The 26,011-nt window shown below is 36.9% G+C and overlaps 1 protein-coding gene and 1 non-coding gene across 5 annotated transcripts in view; one reads left to right on the top strand and one right to left on the bottom strand.

The window, feature by feature from the left end:
• Positions 1 to 26,011, top strand: part of Nalcn (sodium leak channel, non-selective) — a 281,079-nt gene that overhangs the window by 19,673 nt on the left and 235,395 nt on the right. For 3 of the 4 annotated variants that reach the window (XM_085698170.2, XM_087912334.1, XM_085698169.2), the window contains exons 2-6: positions 3,732 to 3,878; positions 7,059 to 7,308; positions 11,685 to 11,768; positions 13,718 to 13,857; positions 13,954 to 14,082. In XM_085698170.2, coding sequence (XP_085554296.1) covers positions 3,832 to 3,878; positions 7,059 to 7,308; positions 11,685 to 11,768; positions 13,718 to 13,857; positions 13,954 to 14,082 — 650 coding nt within the window. In that variant the 5' untranslated portion in view covers positions 3,732 to 3,831. The remainder of the gene's footprint in view (positions 1 to 3,731; positions 3,879 to 7,058; positions 7,309 to 11,684; positions 11,769 to 13,717; positions 13,858 to 13,953; positions 14,083 to 26,011) is intronic. The other variant, XM_048422068.3, reaches the window with a different exon arrangement.
• On the bottom strand, positions 21,620 to 21,725 carry LOC125392511 (U6 spliceosomal RNA). Its single transcript, XR_007229567.2, has one exon. It is a non-coding gene; the product is annotated as a U6 spliceosomal RNA (small nuclear RNA).

Raw genomic sequence — 26,011 nt, 5'->3', positions numbered from 1 at the left:
ATAATGGACAACACCTTTATATACACAGTATTTTTGTAAGAGATTTAAAAGTATATACCAACTTAAAATATGAGATTTATTGCTTTCTTAGTCTGGAATGAGATATAATAAACTTAAAACATTTAACAGTAAGTATACATACATTTACACACAGTTGAGTTTAAGTTCCACATAAAGTTAAATGAAAAGTGAGAAGAAGCTGGCTGGGGGGTAGGGGCACCTCATGGAGAGAGCCTGCTGCTGGCACTCTTTGGCTAGGGTCAGAAGCTCTGGCTCCTTTCTTTGTGAAGCTCAAAGAAAATGGTGGCCGCCGTGGTCATCCACATGATGTAACTCTCTATAGTTAGTTGTCCACAGGTAGAAGTTAGACATGTTAGCCTGTTTCCCATGGGTGAGGCAGAAAAATAAACAACTCGCTCACACCATTATCTATCTAAGAGGCTCTAGACCGGAAGGGAAGAATAGTATCCCGAAAAGGATCCATAGATCAGAGGGACCCTGAGCCTGAGAAAGGGCAGTCACGGGAGAGGCACTAGGTCAACAGGGAGCAGTCTTACCAATTGTCCCAGCAGACTGACAGAAAATTGGGAAGTGGGCTGGTAGATGGTCCAGGTTTAGGATTTTTGCCCGCAGCACAACAGTGGTAGAAAGAGGGATTTGTGAATGGAAGAGAGACAGATTCTGCAGCTGTGGTGGGAGGCAGCATAGTGAGAGAAAGGATGGCAGGACAGAGTGCCTGTTACACCACCAAGCCCGGAACTGAAGCCAAACCACGAGGTGGAGCAGGGCCCGGCAGTGACAGGAGAGTAGGCTGCATTTCCAACTAACAATCACTGGCAGAATATAAGCTGGTAATAGACAGCTATGTAGCTTGATATCTGAGGTCGGGTGGGCACAGTCTCCATGAGTAAGGTGAGAAGATCCAGAGAGCGAACTCCCAGAGAGCAAACTCCAGCGTCCTGCAAGTTCAGCATGGACCGCAGCTCAAGGTGAACTTTGGGTCGTCACTCAAAGTCCAGGGGCCGTGAGAACGGGTGGGCACAAACCGAACCCCTACATCATCATGTGGAGTCAGAGGCCCGAGCAAGGTGCCTTAAGCCCAATGGACAAGTGGTTGACCAGCACTGGGCAATTTTTACATAGAGGAACCACTGCTGAGCAATTGCATACTCATGGAGGCATGGGCAGGTATGTGGCAAGAACCTACCATTTCATGTTGAGTGTAGAATTCCAGAGGGTTTAAGTTGGAAGAGAGCATACAGAAGAAGAGTTGGAATATTACAGTATCCCTAGCAGTCTCCAGCTGCAAGGGATAGCCTGCCGAGTTCACAGCACCAATGTTATTATTTTTAAACAGGTGGTGGGGGACCAGTATCACGAGGGGCAGTGGTCCTACGAGGGGCAGCAGCAGGTCACCCAAGGCCTCAACAAGTCCCTTTGGTGGGTGGGAGACCGCAGTCAGTTAGATATGCCATGCAGAGAGAGTTGGGGTATAGGGTTTATTTAGTGGGTTATGGAGGGGAAAGGGAAGGGGGAAGAGGGGAAGGGAAAATGAAGGGGGGATGTGGGGAGAGAGGCAGTAGTTACCTCTTCAGAAGAGGGACAGAAATAGAGCAGGCTGGAGAGGAGGCCAGAGATCTGCTTGCCTTGTCAGAAGAGGGGATTGGGAGTGGGCTAGGCTTTTCTCTTAAAGGGACAGGATACCCGGGTTGTCGACAGACCAGGAAAGCAAGTTATAACAAAGAGTCCCTAACTTCAATTATGTAAAATAAAATTAATTAGTGAAACCTACAGCAAAGCCCATATTTAAATTCTGTATTCAAAGTAACAACAGTTTGGAAATACATTGCACACTTTAAAGATAAAGTAGTTTGATTTTCTCTGGGAACAGGAAGGTTAGTTTTAGAGCCTCACATGGATTGAGACTCATATGGCAAAAAGGACACGGAAGTGGACACCGAAACACAGAGAATCATATTCAAAATTTCTAAACTGTATTTTATTTTCTTTTCCAGTGAAAATTGCAAGTGGATATAGTTACACTCCTTACAAACACATTTTTGTTCTTCTGTCTAAGGGGAGCTAAACGTTACTCACTGTCCTTGATGGATTTTCTTCAAGCACCAAGGGTACCTTGGAGACCCAGGGAGGAGAGGGGTTGAGTGGGTTTTCCTGGTATTGAAATGGCTACATTTTTCTGACTTGCAGTTCCCATTGCTATCTCCTTATCCTTTGTCGTCTGCCTGCAGTTGTCCTCCTAAGAATGCTAAGCACACCCAGGCCCAGCTCTCAACAGTTGCGGCTTAGTAATTATGAACTTGTTTCCAATCTTCGTTTGCTTAGACAGCACTAGTCAAGTTGTCACCCAACTCAAGCCTGGAATGTCTTTTACATACTCAAAACCTTAAGGCATTTCTTTGGTAAACTCTAAGACTCCAGTACTTGAGAGACAGAGACAACAGGATCAGGATCATTGATCCTCTCTGGCCAACCTTGTTTACATAGTAAATTCTAAATAAGCAGGGCTGTGTAGCAAGATGCAATCTTTAACAAAAACTTAAAAAGCGGCAACTAAGAAACAAACAGAAAGGTGTTTTTCCTGGCAAGTCAGTTTCCAGGGTAAATAAAATGTCAGTACTAACTGCGCTAAGCAATCCTTGTCTAAAGCTCATCACATGTGTTTTTCTCTTTAAGACTCAATCCCATCTGATCCTCCTTAAGTCTAGAATGTGTTCAATTCTTACTGTGTGTCCACATTTGTAAAGTGTTGAACCCAATGTGCTGGTTATACTGTATACAATTTTACAAAGAAGTGAAAACACAGAAGCAGGTGGCCACAATTTCAAATCAGCCAGATCTACATGAGTTCAAGGCAAGCCAGATCTATAGAGTGAGACACTGTCTGAAAAACCACAAACAGATAAACGAGGCTCGGTATAGTATTAATCAAACAGGGCATGTTACTTTGGACTGAAGGGTGGTCAGGGAACTGTATGTTGGCAATGCTTGAATCATGCTGCAATTGCTTGTCATTTGATGGATAGTAGGCCCTTCTTCAAGAGCTGCTAACTTTAGAAATTAGCAGTAATGCCCACAGTGACATATATAATAGGATGTAGATTTTGTGCAATTGTGGAAGCAGGCGGCAATACAGCATCTCATCTTCAAGTGCAGTTGTTGAAGAGCTGACTTTAGAAGAGCATGGAGACTTTAGATGGCCACTGATTAAAAAATGAAAACAGCCTTCGACTGTGGAATTTCACTCCCTATTGTCTGTGGCCTTCATCCTTACTGAGGACAAAATGGAGAAATAATATTAATATTATGGTTGGAACAGGACAAGCATGTGAATGGCATATTAAAATCGGAGAAGAAACCTCTGTTATCATGGCCATGATAGCAGTTCCACAAAGCAAAGAATTTTCTAGTAATTTGTGTTTCCTATGAGACTAGCAATTTTGTTCCAACTGTTTTACACCAGTTGTCTCTAAACAGTTCTTGAAATTCTTAAGGTAATTTTTTGGTACTGGAAAGAGAAAATTGGATTTTATCAATATCCATTTTATCTCATCCTTTTTCTGTGTCTATATATTTGCATTTATTATATATAATACCATAGAGCACATGTATGATTTATCAGAACATAACTCATGCATGAAGGACTCAATGCTTTTGATGGGGAAGGAGGTAGCTTCAGTGGCTAATAAATCTTTCTCTTTTCCTTTCCCCAGACTTTGGTCTTGTACTTGTCTCCCAAAACTAACTTCAGCATGCTCAAAAGGAAGCAAAGCTCCAGGGTGGAAGCCCAGCCAGTTACTGACTTTGGTCCTGATGAATCTCTGTCAGACAATGCTGACATACTCTGGATTAATAAGCCAGTAAGTTATTTTTCTGAAGTTTGGAAAAGCACATGCTGATATAAGAGAAATTTCATTAATAAATTGAAAACGTATGTACCTTTAGCTTTGAACTATGGTTGAGCTGCAGTGGAAAGTGAATGAGTCTTAGAGGCTGGTGGCTGGGTTAGGAATGATTCAGATTGAAAGGATGAGGTGTTGCTATGTATTCCTTGCATAGGAAGATACGGTGTAAGAGGTCTGTAATCTGCCTTCTGGTCCCGCTCCTGCTCTGCATACACTGTCCTCAAATTACACAGTGTAGAGATAATTCCACCCCCAGTCTGACCCAAAATGAGCTATTACTCTTATTCACATGCTTTCTGTATCATGTTCAGTAGTAATTTACTTAGGTGGAGAAAGTTGCAAAATATGGTCCATTCCTGAATAGTCTTTACTTCGATTCAAACATGTGCCTAGTTTCTCACAGGTTCATGCATGTCGAGTGTGTGAGGAAGAACTATTATGCCATGCATCACTGCATGTTAGAGGGTATAGTGGTTGGGACTGAATTAGGAAGCTCACTCTTAATTCTTGGGAAAATTCAGCTCCATACAGTAGAGCAGGAGTGACTTGCTTCTTAAACTTGTAGTTGTAAGTGCTGAAGCGGAACAAACTGACAATGAAACAAACTGACAGTGCTTTCTCTGCTCCTATGCAGGACAAAGATAGGCTGATTTCCTCTTAAGCTTCACTTGCCTGCTCCTGTAAGACTTCCACAGCACACTCACAAGTCTTTGTATGTTGCACTCTCTGGTGACATCATCCTTCTGTTTTATAATTATTGAAACATCCCTGGAACTCCCACTGTAAATTAAAATGTGTTGGCATTTCATCAACAGCTCTTTGTGAGCAGGCATTCTCCTGTCTAGTGACCACCCCTTTCCCGTGTCTTCACATCATTCACTGGAACCTTCTGCTATCATATACTGTCTAGTTATCAGTACTGATATCTTTTACTCATATGCTTTGGCCTTCGGGGTTCCATCTCATTTCTTTTGTTAAGGCAACTCCTCCTTGTTTATTAGGGCCATCTAGATTTTACATCCTCCTCATTCGCCACTTCCTCAAATGGAGAGAATGAACTTCTCTTCACTTATCCAATTTTAGATTTTTCTATAGATATAAGTGAACATGTATAACACACACAGATATTTATTCCCCCGTTCTGTACCCACTGTTGACCAGAGTTAAAATATTTGAACAAAAAACTTGCATCTATAATGACCTTGTATGTATTTTTCCTTCTTGTTCATTCAGAAAGATATCAGTATAATAGGATTTTACATAACTTTAAGTATTATCAATCATTCTAAAATGATTTAAAATATACCAGAGAATATTTGTAAGCTGCGCATAAAGTTTACCCATTAATGGAAAGTTCTCAGGTCCCCTCATATTTGAGTATCTGCTGTTAGCACAGATATTGAGGGGCAATTGCATATGTCATGTATAATATCTTGTTTACTCTACTATAAATTGGTTATGCATTGATTATGCTATTTGTATGTCCCCAGAGACCAGCATTTCTAGAGGCATAGTTGGTCTTCTATTCATATTTAGAGAAGTAAACTAACTAGAAAATAAACCTCTCACTAACATTCTTTTCTTGTCCAGTTCATCCAAATCTGTCTAAAACTTTGAGAGATAGAATTATAGATATAACCCCAGAGTCACTAACTGAAATTACTAATGATTAATTATAACTCTTCAAGCTCAAGGCCAATTTGTTGTAAAATAGCCCTTCTTTCGAATCACCTGGTAATTAGGTTTTTTATATTGGAGTAGTCTAGATAGGGTTGAATTTTCATTCTGACATTTATTGAAGGGTTTGTCAAACTTCGGTACATCAACCCTTAAAATACATTGAAATATATGTGTCTTCTAAGATATAGAATTGCTGGCATTGTGTTTTTATGTAAATATTGTTATACTTGGGCAAATACTATAAACTCTACTCATCATTGTACAAGTATCTGAGTCTTCCCAAAGTTCTGTCGGTCATGCAGTTTCAGCTTAAGGCTTGCTGCTTTATGGAGCTGCATGATCCATTACTAAACTATACCTCTAAACAGGAGTATAAAATTAGCACATTAACACAATCACACACACACACACACACAGAGAGATACACACACATGTATACCCAAGATGATAGTCAATAAATACCACTTAAGTTATGTTTGAAAATTGTGCACTGAGTAATTCAGTAGAAATATGAATTCCATGAGATTAACATGTAGATACAATTAACCCTTTCATCCCAGGCATTACTTTTATAATGAAAGTGTGTATGTGAATACATTAAATATAAACCCATTTATTTTTATATCTTTCTTCTAATTTTATGGTTATTTTTAGGGTTAATTAAAATCTTTAAACAGTATATCAATTGTGTCTGCAACTGCACAGAAATTTAATTTTAAAAGAGATTGTAGGCTTAATATGTTCAAAATGTTTTCTCTGCAAAAAGATAACCTCAATTATAATATTAGAAATTATTTTTAAATGTTTTAAAATGTGTGTGTATGTGTGTGTGTGCGTGAAGGCAGATGTGTGGAGAGAGAGGTCAGAAGACACCTTTTTGAATTTTATTATATCCTTTAACAATGGGTTCCAGGGATTGAACTCAAATCACCAGGCTTGTAAGGCAAAAGGGGTCTCACGGGCCCAGAAGTGTCTTTTATGTAGGGAGTTAATATGTGATATATATTTTTAAAAACCAGTGTATAGGAGTGTTCTATATCAATCCATTTTAAAAATCATTTATGGTCTACTATGGAAGACCATTGTGTAAGATGCTGAAGAAGTAACAATAAGTAGAACATGTCTGCTAATCCTGGGTGTTTTGTGGTGCCAAAAGAAAGAAAAGTCACACCCAGGTTCATTGAGACTAGGTTGCTATATTATGTAGAGAACCAGAAATTCCTAGAGAGTGATCTAATGGCCTTCAAATTAACCTTGGGTTTAGCATCTGTTAATGTATAACCACAGGATGTTTATTAATATTTTCAGAACCTTGGTATGTTTACATGTAGAGAAACAGGCACTATAACATGTGTAAAAATATTGAGTGTGCTATATGAACTCAGTAAATGTTCCCTTCTTCCTCCCCTCTGCACTAGTGGCCTATTTTAACCTAAATGTGTGTTTTCCAAATAGTGTGCTTTCTATGACACGTCAAAGGTCTCAGTTCAGTGTCATGAAGCAGCGTTGGCTTTCGTTGCAGTGGGTGCACTCGTTGCTCCGCATCTGTGCTATCATCAGTGTCATCTCTGTGTGCATGAACACACCCATGACCTTCGAGCACTATCCTCCTCTTCAGTATGTGACCTTCACCTTGGACACTTTACTGATGTTTCTCTATACTGCAGAGATGATAGCGAAAATGCACATCCGGGGTATTGTCAAGGTGAGTATTTTCTTGTCATTTAAGTTAACAAACTAAAAACATTGAATATTTTAATCAACTCAGTAATAGTTTAGTATGAATATCCAAATACAGTGCATCTTTATATTATTGCGATTGTAATTTTTAAAGAGCATAACTCTAAAAACTGGAAGAAATAGGCCACATAAATTCAATTGCGTTTTATAAGGTACAAAGCCAGAGGGTATCTTTGAAGAAGTGAGTTGTTTTAAGTATGTGCTTCATGAGTGTAGGGTTGGGTGTATTGTGCCACACAGAGATAAAGCCATGGACTATCATGGTTATAGACCCTCAAGGGGGCATTTTAATATTTGTTGATGGACTGAACACAAGATAAATGTCACTTGATAAAATCAGAGCATGATGACATTTAGCTGGATTTCATAAACCTAGGTGGTTTGAAGATATAAAAGGATAAAAAGAGGAAATGAGAGATATATGATCCTAGGAACTGCAAAAAGTATGTATATCTATCTGATCGATACCCTTGGGAAATAAAAATAAACTTTTAATAATAGTAAAAAAAAGAAAGAAAGAAAGAAAAGAGAGACAAGTTTTGACACAAGATTCTGGTTCTATTGCACTAGCCTGTTCAGAGATATGGAAACATGTTGCCCCAGGAGTAGCTTATATTCTTCCATTTAGAGAGAGTGGGATAGTGTAGACTTTAAGGCTTGACAAATGACAAATTGACTCAGTCTGTCTCATATGTTTTGGGGGAGGTTCTGAGGCATGTAAGACCCTATTCCAGGAGTGGGTAACCTTAATAAAATGATTTTTGACATAGAATTAGCTGTCACTTTTTTTTGCTTCTATTTATCTATTATGCATTGTTGCTCTATTCTTAATAGAGAATCATGACAGCCAATGCACCATGGTGTGCCTTTCTAATGTGTTGTTATGAATCACAACCTGCATAAAGATCAACAATTGAACAGCTGTATTTCATTTTAAAGAATATCTAAGCTATTTAACTCATTTCAGAAATAGCTCCATATGCATTACTGATATTTTATTTGCTTTCCAAAAACACCAACATTGTATAAAATGAAATTAACAGTAATTCCTCAGGTAGGTTAACGTGCAGTTGATGTTCATATTCAACCTGATTGTTATAAATACCTTTAAGTTGGTTTCTCGATTCAGGACTTACACAGGTTCATATATTGTATTTGATTTAACTATTTACCAAACTCAAAAAATATTTTTCTGATTTCAATCTATAAGAAAACGACAAATTAAAAATGAAAACCAGATAAGTATATTTCTACTTTTAATTAGGAATAATTAGAGTAGATGCACATATAGTGTCAACTTTAATTATTCTGCATTGCTAATATTATCTTGAAGTATTCAGAATATCACAGCTCATTAAAACTTGTGATTAAATGCTAACTGAAGTTTCTGTTAAATCTGAGATCTGATTGTCCTGAACCAAAGTTTAAGTATTTTTCATTATCTTGATCCTGGGTGTTATTCTTTAAAAAGCAGTGGGTGTCCCTAGCAGGGCAGTGGTTCCCCAAAGACCAGCTGCAGGTAAAGAGGAGAAGTAGGTCCTAGCAGGTGGGAGACCTCAGACAGAGTTTGGGTATAGAGCTTATTTAGTGGTGTATACCGGAAAAGGAAAGGGGGAAGGGGAGGGAGAAGAGGGAAGGGGAGAGAGCCGGGCAGTACCCACCTCTTCTGAAGAGGGAAAGAGAGAGAGAGCATGGGCAGGCTGGAGGAGGCAGAACTGCCTCAATTGGCAGAGGGTGTGAGTGGGCGGGGCTTGTCTCTTAAGGGGACAGGGTAACCGGTTGGCAGGACAGATCATAACACTTGGTCATTATAGTGTAGCAGCTAAGTGACCAGCAAATGCTGATTTTATGACCTTAAATCCAAACCATAGCTTCATCATTTAGTACCACACATTTCTTCAGCATGCATATCATAAAAGACAGATCTGAGCAAGTTGGAATTGACATTCCATTCTTGGTTGTAAAATGTAAGTTTTAATATTCAGTGTTAGTAAAATGTTATCTGCAACAATAAAATTTTTACTAATTTAGATTTTATTGCTTTGTTGTTTTATGTTTGTGCGTTGTCTTGTTTTTATAATTGCATGGCAAAGACTTTTTAGGGATAAAACATCAAAATAAAAACGTATCTGTCCACAGAGATGTCTTGAAAAATCTCATATTTCTCAAGTAAATTGCTTTACTGTCTTCAATTAAACATGTGAACGTTTTTAAAACGTTAATTAAGTAGCTGTCTGCTAAAAACTTTCTATTTAATCCACTTGCCAGCAGTAAGCCATTTCAGTTCTGCCTCTTCACTCACAACAACTTGCAAAATGATACTGGCTTTGTTCATTTATAGGGATGAAGTTTATGTTTATCTATACATGTAGAGTGATGCCATGAATATCTGTTTTATTTTAATCATTTATTTTACGTTTTTGAGATTATACTGTTGTGGTGTGAGTGTTGGGTTCACTCAGGTTGATGGAAAGAAAACTCAGAGGTACCTTAAGAATAAATTTAGCCTTTCTTGGTTAAAGGGTGGATCCATCCTTAAGTGGTGAATGCTCTCCCTTTTGTCCCGGGCTTCTTTTATTGTTCTCCAATTTACACCTTAGCCAATTGATTTCCATAGTCTCAAAATAACCTGATTAACTTCCAAAGGGACAATGCCAAGTGCAAATTCCCGATAAAGGGGGTACCGTACTGTGTTTTTTCTGGAGTTCCCCCAACCAAGTTTTGCATAAGCTTTGTATCCTTTGGAAACTCTCAGACAAGATTCACATAGGGCAACAAGAGAAAAGGAGGGTATCTGCTGAACAAAAGATGCATTAGGGCTAGGTGCTCTAGGTGCTAGGATTCTGGAGCCAGACTGGTGTAGCCCAGCAGGAGCACTCCTATGTTGTTCATAATTACATTTTCCCTTCCCTTTCCTACCTCCAAACCTTCCCATACACCTGCTCCGTGCTCTCTTTTAAGTGGCCAACCCTAAAACCAGATATATATAAGTAGCATTGCATAGACTGAGCAAGATGTGTTTATGTATTTAGAAATACACACACAGAGAGAGAAAGAGGTGGGGGGAGGGGATAGAGTACAGCTGGTACTTAGTAGAGGCCTGAGGAGTTAGAAGTAATAGATAGGCTATGCTCACACAGCAGCTGGTAAGGATTTCTAGAGTCATGTGGCCTCTGCAGGACCCAGCATATCCTGAGAATTCCTCCTATGGTCAATGAAGAAGAGTGAGAGGTTTTCATCCATGTATAACAGGATCTAATTTGTTCCTGACAAGGTTTTTAATTGCCTCTCCCAGAAGTACTCCTGCTGACTAAATCTCTAAAGGAAAACCCAATTAATTGAAATAATATATATTTGAGGTGCTAAAAACCACTACTTAATCCCAGAACTTTGGAGGCAGAGACAGGCAAATCTCTGTGAATTTGAGGACAGACTGGTCTATAGAGTGAGTTCCAGGACAGCCAGGGCTATGTAGAAAGAAAGCTTGTCTCAAAAAGCAAATTAATAATAAATAAATAAAATAATTATGTGTCTACTGAACACTGTTGGAGAAAATAATTAACAGTGCTAAGACACACTAACACAAGGGCCCTAGGAAGCTAGGACAATAACCCACGTGTTCATGAAGCTGCCAGTGTGTATCATTTGTGATTACAACATATCTCTCTCTAGATGCACTTGGTGTCTCTCTTCGTTAATTATCTGTAGGGTATAACATGAGGGGGCCTGCTTGTTGGGGGTTTTCTGTCCTGTCCGGCCCCCCAGCTATTTAGTCCCAGAGAAAAATCACACATAGATCTCTTTAAGTTATAAAGCTGATTGGCCCATTCACTCTAGTTTCTTATTAGCTAACTCTCATACCTTTATTAACCCATTTTTCTGATCTATTTTAGCCATGTGGCTCAGTACCTTTTTCAGTGGGGCAGCTCACATCCTGCTACTTCGGTGATCTGGGCAGGAGTGGGGGAATCAGCTTCCTCCTCCCTAGAATTCCTCCTGTTCTCCTTGCATCATTTCCACTTCCTGTCTGGGTTTCCCACCTACACCTCCTACCTGGCCAATCAGCGTTTTATTTAAAATATATCATTACAAATAGAACAAATATTTTCCTTTTAGCATCCTGAACTCAGAGTTCTGCAAATTCCCATTTTATCAAATATTTGCTTTAAAAATTGCCATTTTAAAGTGCTAAAAAATACTCCTTTTGAAGTTATGTTTCATTGTGATATGAAAATTATAAATCATTTGAACTGAATTAACCTTTGACTATTCGGATCACAGAATTTAAAAATAGTTATATTAATTCATTTACCTGACAATCTATGTGGAATTTATTTTCAGGGTGATAGCTCCTATGTGAAGGATCGCTGGTGTGTTTTCGATGGATTCATGGTTTTTTGCCTCTGGGTTTCCCTTGTGCTACAGGTAATTAAGTATGTTTGAATCACAACGAGATGTTTTTAAAAGTAGGCATTTTTTCCACTCAAAATTTACCTAGAAACAATGAAAAATACATTTCAAATGCGGTTGTATAATTTCCTATTTGTTTATTTTATGTGCTCATGAATACAAAACTAATTGCAACATTTAAATTATTGTTGATTGCAAATGTGAGTTCTTCAAAGAAATTAAAATCAATATTAAAGGTGGTTTTTCCTCATGAAACAACAATAAACATATTGTCAATGAAAAAATAAAAGATGCTTAATTTTTGGAGTGAGATACTTAATTTTTAAAATCAAAATTTAAGTTTAGGAAATTTTAAGTTCAAAACTAAATCCTCATTAAAAACAGATTAAACTATTAATATTGAATAGATATTGTACAACACCAAATACATCACAAAGATAAATGCTTTATCATAATAAATAGAAAGTGGGTATGAAAGCTTCTGCTGGACTTTTACTGGGAAAGAGGATAACTCAGTCTTAGATCCTTCAGGCAGGATTTTGCATTTCAGTAAAGTCACTACATTCTTTAGTTCTGATTTGACTTTTTTCATGAGATTACGTTTCTAACAAAAATTAAACGCTCAATGCATTATTATTAACATTTGATAGAATATTATAAGTCAGATCCCTGTTCTTCTAGTCTATGTTTAAAAAAATTCAGAACAGGCATTAGCTAGATGGTTCATTAGCTAAAGGCCCTTGCTGCCAAATCTGACTTCCTGAGTTAGATCCCTGAGATGTACTTGGTGGGAGGAGAGACCTGACTCCCTTAGGTTCTCTGATATGCACCATCGTGTATGTGTATGTACAAACACCACACACACACACACACACACACACTTAATTAACAATCAAAACTCAGAACAAATATGTGTATCTCTTCTTTCCACCTCTTCATGGTGGCTGTTGATTAGCTGTCCTTCCTCATTTTTATGAAGTGCACCTCTCCTGTGACCTGATTTCCCCTCTCATACTCATATGTCCTTTGCATGTAATAAACTACTGTGTGATGTTGAGGACCGGCCTCCACAGAAACACCTCTTTCCAGGGTAGGGCTGTGGGGATTTAGAAATACTGTAAAGACCGTGGAGAGACATGAAAAATAATAAAACAGAAAAACATAGAATAGTGCTGGGAGTTTCAGTAAATACTGAAATCGCCCACGTTTAATTTCTAATTGCTTAACATATCCTGATCCAAGGGGTAGGAGTCAGATTTTTTTTAAAAAAAAAAACTGCATTAACATGATACAAGAAAGTGAACAGACCAGTTGAAGGTCACAGGCTACATCCATAGTTAAGCATTCTGTTGCTAGAACAAAACAAGTCACGCGCATACCCTAGACCATAACGTTCTGTAGGCAAACCACTCTCTGGGTGGAATCCAAAGTTATCTCCTTTAGGGAACTGGAATCTTAGTTGGATCCTTAGACTTTTGTTTGAGATAGAAACATATCTACTTCTCTATTCCTGAAATAAAAGGTCTGGATATTAGTAGGCTCACATTTTTGGGCCTCCACAGTATATTAGGTGAACAGACTTTTGTTATTATTTTGATTCTACTAAAATGTAAGGGGCCATTTTCCACATTTTAATAATAGTTTGAATATTTTGACACTTCCCCTATTCTTTTGTTTCCTAGATAGTCAAAGACACTATAAGTGAAAATAACTCAAAAGTTGGCATTTTATTTTATGATTAAAAAAAAGTGGCTGGAAGAACCAGAACATGGAGATTTAGGTCACTTTCAATAGTTGATGTGTTTGTTTCTCTTAAGGTAGCTATAATGTCAAGATGTGATCTTTGGTCGAATACAATGAGGGTACAGGATAAATTCAAAGAACACACTTGTGGTGTCTATACATTCCACTGCAATGATCAATGCGAAGGCGATGTCTCTGTCTGTGCTTCCCTTCACCTGTAGGTATTTGAAATTGCTGATATAGTTGATCAGATGTCACCATGGGGCATGCTGCGAATCCCACGACCACTTATTATGATCCGGGCTTTCAGGATTTATTTCCGATTTGAACTGCCGAGGACAAGAATTACAAATATTTTAAAGTAAGCACAGCTTGGTGCATACATTAAGGGGAACATTTATGGAAATTTTGGAGGGTGTTTTTAATCTTTTTGAGCTAACTTTTCTCTTTTCCCTAGGCGGTCAGGAGAACAAATTTGGAGTGTTTCGATTTTCCTCCTTTTCTTCCTACTTCTGTATGGAATTTTAGGAGTTCAAATGTTTGGAACATTTACCTACCACTGTGTTGTGAATGATACAAAACCGGGGTAAGTTTCTTTGCCACACTTTAAGTCTAGGTGATTTAGAACATTTCTGAATTATGTGTGTGTGTGTGTGTGTGTGTGTGTGTGTGTGTGTGTGTGTGTGTGTGAAATTGTCAAATGCTTTAAAATCAGTGTTTTTGGTAATTTGTATTCTTTATTCTTTGCCAATTTAGCATTGTTTTGTCCAAATTTGAGGAAAACATTAACAACAAGCCAGATCAAAAAGGATAACTTGCTGGGAAAGACTATTAAACAAAGACAACCTTCCTAAGAATAGCCACATGGGGAATGTGCTTACAGAACTTTGGGAGATATCCAAAATAAAATAAAAGGGAAAATAAAAACCTTATTCTTATAATTAATATCAATAGTCATCCAGTCCTGAAAACAGTTTCCTGGCTGATTTCAGCAACATTTCTACATAAATGAATGGTATCTGTTGCATTCATGTGTTATAAGGCAGGCGATTAAGATACAGCGAGAGTGACCTAGCTACTGATGGTATAGGTAGAGCCTGATCTCGTGCATAGCAACCATTACTAAGACTAGCACTGATACAGAACAGCGGGAGGAGAAAGCAGAGCTGCCTGGCAGCCTCTGAATATATAGACCAGTGGCATTTCTTTGGTGTTGTCTGGGCATCAGAGTTGGGGATTCCAAGTTCAGTTCACAGATGTTCAATGGTTGTAAATATGAATGTAAAGTAGAACACACTGAGGCAGAAATTGATTTTATACCTTCTATTCATATCTTTGAGCAGGGATTGATCTGTTTACAAGCAAATGACTCACAAATTATATTTAAGAAAAATCTCAGTTGGGATCATAGAATGTGAATTTCCAGCATTTTGTTAAACTTTAAAGGAGACTCATTTATGTCTGAATAAAAAAATCTATTTGCAAAACAGTTAAGGTTTTAGAAAATTGCAGTGTTTATCATATTTGTGATGTTTTTGTATTTGAAGGGTATTCTTCATAAAAGGTATGCATTTGTATAAGTGAAAATAAGTTGAACTATAGTTAAATGAATCTATGTGAATTTATGTATTTATATGATTATACTATATAAATAATGATAAAATTGTTTCAATTTCAATGTTTTGTTTGAGTTTATGTAAATTGCTGAGGTCATGCCTCTGTGACGTGTATAAAGATTGTCTTCTGAAAGCATATGCAGGTTTTTCAAAAATTAAAATGGACACAGTAATTCACACAAACTTTAGTGTATTTTCACCGGTTAAACATCAAAAACCTCTTAGCAAATATGCTTATAGTTTTACCTTTATTTTATATTTACATGTGTGTGGGGGGCTACGCTTATGCCATGGCATGCCTGGAGGTATCAGAGGACAGCCTGGGGCTCTAATCAATCTTCTCCTCCTATAATATGGATTCTAGGGATGGAAGTCAGGTGATCTGACTTGGTACTAGGTGTTTGTACCATCTTGCCAGCCCTATTTTACCTTTATTTAGTTTTTATATGCACGCATATGACAAGGACTTACAAGTTTGTCCTGGGTTCATAGGCGTGTGTGGGCACACCACATGTTCTGTGAGTGTGGGCGGTGACAAACAGGGCTAATTTCTACCACTTAGTGTAACTTCATAAGAATTTCACATTTTAGTTTGTTTGTTTGTGAGACAGGGAGTAATGATATATATGAACATAAAAGTTATTATGAAACTTATTACTTTAAAATTGATTAAAAAATGATAAGAACTAAATCCTTATTTTCTCTCCATTTTTTTCCTCCAAAATAGCCACAAATGGTAATTTTTATGATTAAACTTTGGCTTTCTGAATACATTATTTTCTCCACTATCACAATTATATTAATTTTTATTTAGTAATTTTATTGAGTCTTTGTTGACATGTAAAAGCCTGTGTGTAATTATATATAAGTATATGTAAATAAATATGTTTTGTTTATACTTATAGAACTCATTATTGCATTTTTGCCCATGAGAAACAAGAATTTCTAGGAACTCTGTCTTCACAGAAGAATGAGAAATATTTCTTCCTACTTTATTTTTAAATACTTTTATTTCTTCTTTTATTTATTTTAAATACTTTGAAATAGTCTTTGAATATTTATTTATTCCTGCCAGCTGCACCTCTAAACCCATAACCCTCCCAACTTCTCATAGTCTGTTCATTTATAACCCATAGAACCCAACTAGTGTGGCCCATGCAGTAAGAAGAATATGAGATTAATAAACTCATTCCTTTCTTTTTTGTAAAATTAATAAATGAAACTCTCTGTATCTTAACTTTGGTTTGTTGTAGTGGTGTTGACAGTGATGTGGAGACTTTTATATTATGACTTAATTATAACTAACATGTTAATATTTGTCTTTTTTTCTGTAGAGTATGACAAATTTTGTTTTCCAAAGAACATACTTATTTTTGTAGCTTTTTAACACTAGTCTAATGCTTATAAAATACTTCCTAGTTGTCCTTCTAGTAGTTGTTGGAGCTGTTGGAATCAGCCATGTCTCAATCCTAATGTTAGTGATTCATATTTTCATTTCCTTTAGGCCCCTCTTTCTAGTTTTATGCATCTTTTTCCTCACATATGGAAGAAGCTACACAGTTTCTTTAATGTTCTCTGCTGTTATTTTACTTTCCTGGTTCTTTTTTTCTCTTATCATTACTGTTGCTTGCCACAGTTGGTTTTCTAGACCTTTCTCTTGCTTCTTCAGATGAAACATGTCACTGGCTTTTAATAATTTTTCTTTTTAAATACAAAGTCTTAAAGACATACCTTTCCTTCAGAGTATCCCTCTAAGTACATTTTCAGAATTTGATACTTTATTTTTAATCATTGTTTAATATAAACGTTTTTCATTTTTCTTGACCTGAAAGTTGTGTAGAAGTGTGTTTTGAATGAGAGTATTTTCAAAAACAATACTTTATGTTGCTATGTAATTTTATTCTATTATAATTAGATAATAATCTCTGCAAGAGTTTCATTAAGGATCATTTTGAGCAGTGGTATATGGTCTAACTCATCATTGCATGATAATTAGAAAATTCTCAATTTTTGCACGTAATTTATCAATGCTTTGGTTGAATTAGCTGGTGGTGTTCCAGGATTTTTCTTTATTTTTTTCCTGATAGCTTTTATCAAACTATGAAATAGCATCACCATGTTTTCTTAACATGACAGGAATTTCAGGTCCTCTCTCTTTCAACAATTTCCCTTTTCTCTTTTATCTCTGTCAGATTTTTTTTTCTTTTTTCAGCTGTAAACTAGAATAAATGAATGAACACAAAGTGTCCTTGTCTTTCTGATGAATTGACCTTTCTATATTTATAAATCTCTAACAGTTTCTGGGTTAATTTTTGAGGCAGAACATGCAGTGAATCAAGAAATGACCTTTCAGTTTCCTTTAACAATAGCAATTAGATTTTGAAATCTAAAATAATCTAATTTTGTTTAGCCAGTTTTTGTCTAATCGACAATTGATATTTTCCGAAGCTATTTAAAATTAGATGTGCATCAATTATTTCCTAAACTGTCAATAAAAGGAAGCAAATATCAATCCCATCTGAGACACTAAACTGTAAGGCCCAATTGGTAAGGATGGGGTTAAGCTCATTGAGAGGAGCTAAAATTAAGAAGGAATCTGGAAATCAGAGTTTGTCACAGTTGGCCAGAGACCCTGATGGGCAGCTTGAATTCCCCTGTTTTACACACACACACACACACACTTATATGAGGAACAAACAAACCAAACAGTAGACATGGAATGTATTTTGTTCCTCATAACAATATGAACAATGAAAACAACTGGAACTCCTATACACTGTGAAATAGAAAGACTGAGTTTGGTGCCACCTTTTTGTATGTGAATTTTAAGTCTGCAGATGGATCTTTTCCTGTGGGCTCCATTGTGTTCTATGGATTCACTGACTATCTCCTGGTGCTGAACTTCTAAGTCCTAGGTACACTGCGACTTTGCACATGAGGTCTTTCCAGATCTTGATCTTTCAGACCAGGGGCTCTGGCTTCCACCTCATGTCGATCCCGGATGCCCGATCCTGTTCATATCTCCATATTGCTAGCCACTCTCCTGCTGTCCCTACCCATGTGCTCCTGCGCTTATGCTTTGTTGTTGGGAAATGAAGTTTTCTTTCTTATGCGTTGTTATTTGCAGTTTTTAAAACAACTTTTTTTTATTTATTCATAATGCATTGGAAAGTATCAAACTTTTTGTTTTTACAATTTGCTATTTTACTAATAAAGATTATAGTATTTGGATATTTATTTAGCATTCTTTAAAGGTTTCTTTCTTGTATATATGGGGTTTTAGTCATTTTCTTCCTCTTTGACTCTTTTGCATGATGCTTTTATTCAACAGTTAGTTGTTTGAAATGGATGGAGTTGACATCAATGTGGATATCTTGCCAGTAGTACCCAGAGTTCTGCCTCCTCTCCTTCTTCTTTATTACTTCTTCTACAACTTTTTCTTTCTTCTTTCTTGCTTACTTCATCCTTGTCTTATTTTCTCATTATTTTGCAAAGTCGATAAGGCAATGCTTAACCAAGGTTTAATTGGATAAATTATGTCTTTTAGTCTTCTCCTTACGCATAATTCTAGGATTCCAGCAAAGAATACTCATTAATTGTTTATATAAGGCATAGTTGATAGAATATTTTAATTAGACAGATAATGGTAATGTATCCCAAATTGACAAGAAAGTAAAAATAAGCAAATAAAGAAAGTAAATCATTAAATGTGAGAGAGAAAAAAGGCCAAAAATAGATAATTTATTTTTACAGCAGAGAAAAGCAATGAATTATTAAAGCATGGAGGGCAGGGAAATTGAAGAAAGTCAGGAATAGGAGAGTTGGTTATGTGGATGAGGGAAGAGACAAATTTGTAGTTATTAATTTTTTCTCTAAAAGTAGACTGTTGGGTATATCTAGATTATTCTACAGGTGGGTAAGAAAGTATCAAAAATATTTTGTGAGTAAGAGATAATAGCTGTAGAAGTGGGGGGGCAGGGATAATAGCTAAGAAAGAACTTTCACAAATGGGGATGGTGCAGGTTGAGCATTATTTTTATTAATTATTCCTTTTACTTTTGAGATTTTAATATAATTACACCATTTCCTCCTCTCTTTTCCTCCACTGAACCCTACAATAGACCCCTCCTTTCTCTCTTTCAAATTTATGACCTCTATTTTTATTAATTATTGTTACATTCATGTATGTATATGCATACATAATTGTAAAAAACAGTCCTGATTTGACAGTTGTCAATTAGGTATTGTTCTGGAAAACCAAACTGTAACACAAATACACATAGACGTGTTTGAATGATATTTAAACTAGAGCACGAACTTCAGGACCAACTGGGAAGAGGCATGAATGTCTCCTGAATTCAAGCCCATAAGTCACTTCATTGAGTCTGCATGGCCATCTCCATGGTATGCCCAGTGCTGAGAGCTGTTTGTCATTAAATGTGTACTCAAAGTCCTCTTGAAATTTAAACACTGACTCCATTTCACCCTATTATCCTGAAGATAGAATTAATCACAGGTAACTTCATAGAAGATTCGGTTGCAGAAAAAATTTTTTTTATTGGCAGTGACATAAACAAACTACAGAGCATGATTGTAACTGAAAAAAGTCATTGACAGGCAAGGACTTTATAATATCATTTATGTATGGAATCTAGAAAAGTTGGTTTATGAAAGTAGCATGGAAGATGATGCTCATCAGAGGCTGGTGGTTAGCACCATGAAGGAAGGGGGAACTAATGATAAAGGATACAAAATTCTAGCCAGATGGGAAGTATAAGCTTTGAGAACTCATCCTCAGCAACATGAGCAGAGTCTGTCACAATGTAGGGTATAGTTTAAAATAATTAGAAAGTAAATTTCAAATATATCACTACAAAAACATTACTGACCACGATGACTTGATTAATTAGTTTAATTCACTCATGCATTATGCATGTATGTGTGTGTGCATTTGTGTGTAATATTGTGCTAAAAATAAAACAGCTATACATTGTCAGTTAAAAATAACATTAATATTGACATTGGGAGATGGCCCCATAACTAAAAGCCCTTACATATACAAATATGAAGAGAGTTCTGATCCCTAGAATCCACAGTTATGCCAGACAGTCATGGTGGTATACCTTTGATCTCAGCACACAGAAGACACAGACAGGAATTCCCAGAGGAAGCTGGCTAGACTGACTAACTATACTGGAAAGCTCGAGTTCAAGTTGGAGACCCCATTCAATTAATAAGGTGGAGCACAATCAAGGAAGAGTCCCAATATCAACCTACAGAGACACACACATTCACACACACACACACACACACACACACACACACACACAAGCACTCATAAATGCCCCCACACATGTGGGCATGCATACACACAAGTATACATACAAAAACAATATTTACTCATTTTATCTAATAAAACATATCTCAGTCAATCAATAGCTATGGTAATGCTTAAGGTATAAGTGTTGCTAAGGACTGTGAGCATCTCTAGCTTCATATTCATCATTTTTTCACATTTTTTCTGAATTTAGACTAATTAACTTGTACATACTATCTTTTTGATAATGGGGAAGCTTTCTAACAGAAGGCTATGTATCTTAGGTCTCACCACTGAACTATGAAATGTATGTTGTTTGATCTGTGAAGCAAAGAGGATAAAGAGTGAGGTAATTAGTAGCATGCACCTTTACTTCTAAATGATACACATTTCTTTAAAGCATGTAGAAGGACACCTTAGCCACATCTTCAGCAGCATTACCAGTCAAGGCTGAGATTCTTTGATAATGAACTGCAATCTAAGGCAATTACGGAAAGAGTAATGAGATTTGACTAAGCAAAACAGCTCATTTCCTAGAGAAAGTTGAAAAGGGCAATGGCCCTTGGCAGAAACAGGTGCTGCAAAATGCCAAATGTGATGGCAGACATCTGCCGCAAGCTGAAAGAGGAACCTGCAAAGATGAAGCGGCTGGTAAAATAGAGAAGATGAGCACTTACCTGACACCTTATTACCACCCTGAGAAATGTAAAAAAATGTGTTCATAGTTTTATGTAAAATAATGAAATCTTACTCCCAGGAGTGAGGTGATTAGAATAGCTTTAGGGAAAGTAATTGTACGTGTAAAACATATAAAACTTTTCATAGAGAGGCAGAATTCAACCAAGAGTTTAGGTGCTTATTTGTGCAGGTTGGACCATTTAGTGGAGGAGGTAAGGTGCTATGCTCTGCAGATAGCTAAGGCAATTCTCCCTTATCTCTAATGTTTCAGGGAAATTACTGATGACTCCTTATATTATTCTAAGAAGTTTCTGGAAGGATCACCCTTCCTTGGAACAGCTTATAGAACCTGGCAGTGTTTTATAAATTATCATTAAATAGTTGTGCTGAAAAAAATGTAAAGTTGGATTTGAGGAAGTTTTATGTTTCTGGTCCATACAGAATTTAGGCAAACTAAAGAACAAAATTAAATTACTTATAAATTCCATTTACAAAACATAACTTTTTTAACACATGGAATGCTTCATGTCACGAGCTTGCATGACATCCTTGTGCAGAGACCACGTTAATCTTCCTGAACCATTCCAGTTTTATAACGTGTGCTGCTGAAGCAAGAACAAAGATACTCTTTAATGGACAGAAGGGAAAAAATAGAAAAATAATAAAGCTAGAGCCTCGTTTTCACAGGCTTTGTGTCTTTATCATGACTCACCCTGCATATAGTTCTCAAAGCAAAAGCAGAAGAGTGGTTGTTTGGCTAGGTCAAGAAGGGCAGGCTGCCTTGTAACTGAAAGGCAGGCGTACATTGTCATCTTGAAGTTGGTCTGCTTGGGTACTGCATCCTGATGCTTTACTTCTGCTTTGATTTGTTCATGGCTTCTTATGTGATCACGACTCAACTGCAGCCTCATTGCTCCCATCACACACCCTGTCCTTTTGAAATCAGCACAGTAGCCAACAATGTGGTAGAAAGCAAACATGGGGAATGGGAGACTTATTTAAGACATCATCTATGACGAGGTACTAAGACAACTAATAAATATTTTTAAGTAATATGTTGTAGTTTATATATCATAGTAAAAACACTTGAGGAAACACTCAGCCTTTACCATAGCTTTACTTACTAGACTATTTAGGAATGAAGAAAGAAACTGAAAAATGCATGCCAAACATTCAGTTTAACAGAAAAGAACAGTTTCCTACAAAATGTGCCACACATGCTTATTTATTAAGAAGAGGTGATGTCATTATTATTATTTCCTACCCATATGACTTCTCTTGTTTTGCAGTCTCACTAAGTCTAGAAAGCTCCATTTAAAGTTTCCAAACATCACAATCAATAAATAATTTATCTCTGCAAATAAGAACCTTGCTGTCCAGGGTGGGATTAGTTTTCTCAAACTTCCACCATGAGAATGAGCCAGGCCAGTTCAGGGAGAGTTTTTAAATTAATCCCCAGAAGGGGAGACTAAGTAGATGTGAACAGGAAGCCAAATGATTCTTTGAAATGAACTGGGAAGTCAGATAATTATTCTAGGTAGGCCCATGTATATGACAGAGACCACCTTCATTTTCAGGGCTCAGCTGTCAGCAAAACAGAAATATTCTTTTTTTCCTACCCCTAAAAACAAGACAAATATGATGTAATGTATCAGAATACATATTCACAATTGGCATTGGGGCAGGAGTGTGTGTATATGTGTGTATGTACGTGTGTATGGATGTGGATGTGCACCTGTATATAGTTCTTTCACATCAACTTATTATAATTATGTTCTGCTTTTTTGATTTTTTAGAATCCACAAGGTAAATATAAAAGAAGCCTTACTGATACAATAAATAACAAAAAGCCCATAAGCTATATAGTAATCTTTGTTGCTTATGAATTCATTGTATTAGGTATTTCCTTTGTGTCTTTAACTTCTCAGGAATTTTCAGCTTCTGAAATACATGCAATTTGGCCTCTGTGAATTACTTAAAAGTAAGTTTAATTTGAGAAACTAAGAAGTCAGTATTAGGGCTGGAGAGACAAGCTCAGCTGGTAAGAGCACTGGTTGCTCTTCCAGAGGAACCAGGTTCAATTCCTAGCATCTATGTTGCAGTTCACACCCATCTGCAACTCTGGTTTCAGGAAATCTGATACCATATCTTCTGACCTTGGAAGGCAATAGGCACACACTTAGTGCACAAATACACATGAAGGCCAAACACCTGTGCACATAAGTAAAATTAAATTAAAGCAGTTAACATATTCCTGTCTATCTTTAGGTCTTAAGGGAGTCAAAGTGCTACCAACATAAACCAAATAGTTATCTGTAAGAGCTCATCATAGGTGTATGTTTTGAAAACCTAGTAAGTAAATTTTGTGACAACCCAATATGCAAAAGAGTGGGTTATCACCTTCTGGACCTTTTTTTTATCAATTAGAGAGAAGTTACATCAGTTATTAGTGCATCAGTTCCACTGTCCCAGTTTGAGGAAAGAATGCTTCTTTCTCTCTTCCTCACACAATAAATCTCTGAGTATGTGACTGAATATGACTTGAAATGGTAGTAACTGCTTGAGTACGAGAAATTATATTTAAATAGCTTCTTGAGTTGAGAACTACTCTGAAGAACTACACTGAGGAACTACAGTTGTCAGTGAATAGTTGATAAGTTTCTCCTTCTCTACTGCTTCCCTCTAATTCTCCTGTCTCTCTGCTGTGCACATAGTGACTTTCTATTCCCATATCCCAGAACACACATCTCTTGCCAGGACTACTGCCTATTGATACTTTCATGAAAGTCACAGCAAAGTTTTCTCATTACCCACCATGCCCTGCCTCATTCTAATATGTGGAATTTCTAAGTTGGGCTTTAGAACCTCCTTGAGACTGCCATGGCCATGAAAGCAGCTGTACGCTGCCCTATGGCCCCTCCTTTCATAGCCTACCATTCACACCAAGCAACACAGTCCTTAAGAGGGGAATAACTTCCCAGATACTCCATTCCTTCATAAGCAGTGTGGTACAGGAGGAGACAGTCGACAAATGACCATCACACACTGAAATAAAGTGGCCCCACTAAAAACCAAAGATGAACTGAACACATTTGCTCATTGGTGACAGTGACGACCAGAGGCCAACATGAAACATAATATAATTAGCAGTGATAGTTGATTGACATCGTTGGAGAAAGATGACATTGAAAGTCAGAAAGGGAAAAATTTGAACAGATTGGTAAATGGCTAACAAATGGTACTTGCCTGCTTGACACGGAGCCTGATGATTTGAATTCCATCCCTATGCTTTACATGGTAGCAGGAGTGAATTGACTATCTCACCCCTGCATATGCACACTATGGCAACTGCATATCCTCCAACCAAAGTCAATAAGTAAAAATGTAAAGCCTTCAACTCTGCATTTGTCTTTGGGGATTCTTGCACATTTGAGGTTGTTAAATCATACCTGTGACACCTGTGGCGCTTAGGTTTTATTGTTTAATCAATACAGTCACCTAGGAAGAGAAAATCCCAATAAGGATTTATCTATCTGAGGTTGGCCTGTAGGCATGTCTGTGGAGGATTATCCTGAGTGTTGACTGATCCAAGCTACTGTAGGTAGCACCATTCAGTAGATAAGGGGCTCTAGAATACAAAAGAATGAAAGAAAATAGGTAAGCAGGCAGGCATCAAGAATGCATTTATTGTCTCTCTGCTCTTTAATGTAGATGTTATGTGTCAAGCTGTTTTGAGTTCTTGCCTGAACATCTTCTTGAGGATAGGCTGTAACCTAGGAGTTTTTAGCCAAATACACCCCAAGTTGCTTTTTGTCGGGATGTTTCATCACAGCAATAGGAATGAAACCACAACAGGGCACCTGGTTTCACTCTGCCTCTGCATAGCCCTTTCTTCTTTTAAGTGGAAGTGAGCTAAAGTCATCCCACTTTTAAAATAATTGTAAAGTTTCTCATTTTAGAGAGAAGAATCCTAGGCTAAAAAGCTTAGTGTCTCTGCCCAAAGTAGTTAAGTCAGCTAACCACTAAGGTAAAATGATAAATCTTGGTTTTTAACATACAGCTTAATGTTCTGTGCTGCTGAGATTAATGCTTAAGTTAAAAGCATAGAACTCAAAAGTTCTGATGTATTATGATGTTGCTGTTGTAAACAATTTTAGCAATAGTCTCAACAAAAAATTTTAGATCTTAAATTCCTACATGATGGTATTTGTAAATAGAATATTCTGTTAAGAATTCACGGAAGAAACGAAAAGAAAAGCATGTGCCTGGAGGATAATTAAAGCCTTTGGAAAAACAATTAAATACTTAGAGGGATTCCAGTACTTGTTTTGAAACATCCCTATTACATCCAGGAATTTAAAACACTGAAAATCCTTGCCAATGTGTAGGTATAGCAATGAAATAAAGTAAACACAAACACAAAGGCACTTACTGAAGAATTTATTTCTGTAGTTATCGTACAAATGAAAAATAAATTCATCAAAAATTTTGAATAATGGTTGAAAGACTCATTCATTCATCTATTCAGAAAATAATTATAAACATGTTTTATGTATTGGTTACCCAAGAAATAAAAATTTATTGGCCAAAATGATATAAATATAAATGAAATTTCTTTTGATAGAGGTTTCCAGACCAATATGAGCAAACTTTCATGTTGGCAAACTGGGCAGGAGCTGGTGTTGCAGGCATTTGCACATAGAAAAATCTTCCTCTTGGAAGACCCTTAGTGTTTTCTCTTTACAGACAGTAAGATGAAGCCCACTCATGTAGTAAATGTTGGCATGCTTTATTTAAAGTCTAGTGAATCACACCTAAAACTTACACTTTAACCACAGCATCTATACTGGAGTTTGACCAAACAACGCGATACCATAAAAGGGATGGGAAATTTGCCCATCACC

Source organism: Myodes glareolus, chromosome 12 (assembly GCF_982192425.1).
Source record: "Myodes glareolus chromosome 12, mMyoGla1.1, whole genome shotgun sequence".
Taxonomy (NCBI): domain Eukaryota; kingdom Metazoa; phylum Chordata; class Mammalia; order Rodentia; family Cricetidae; genus Myodes; species Myodes glareolus.
The sequence above is the reverse complement of the archived record's forward strand: the minus strand, read 5'-3'. Positions and strand labels throughout refer to the sequence as shown.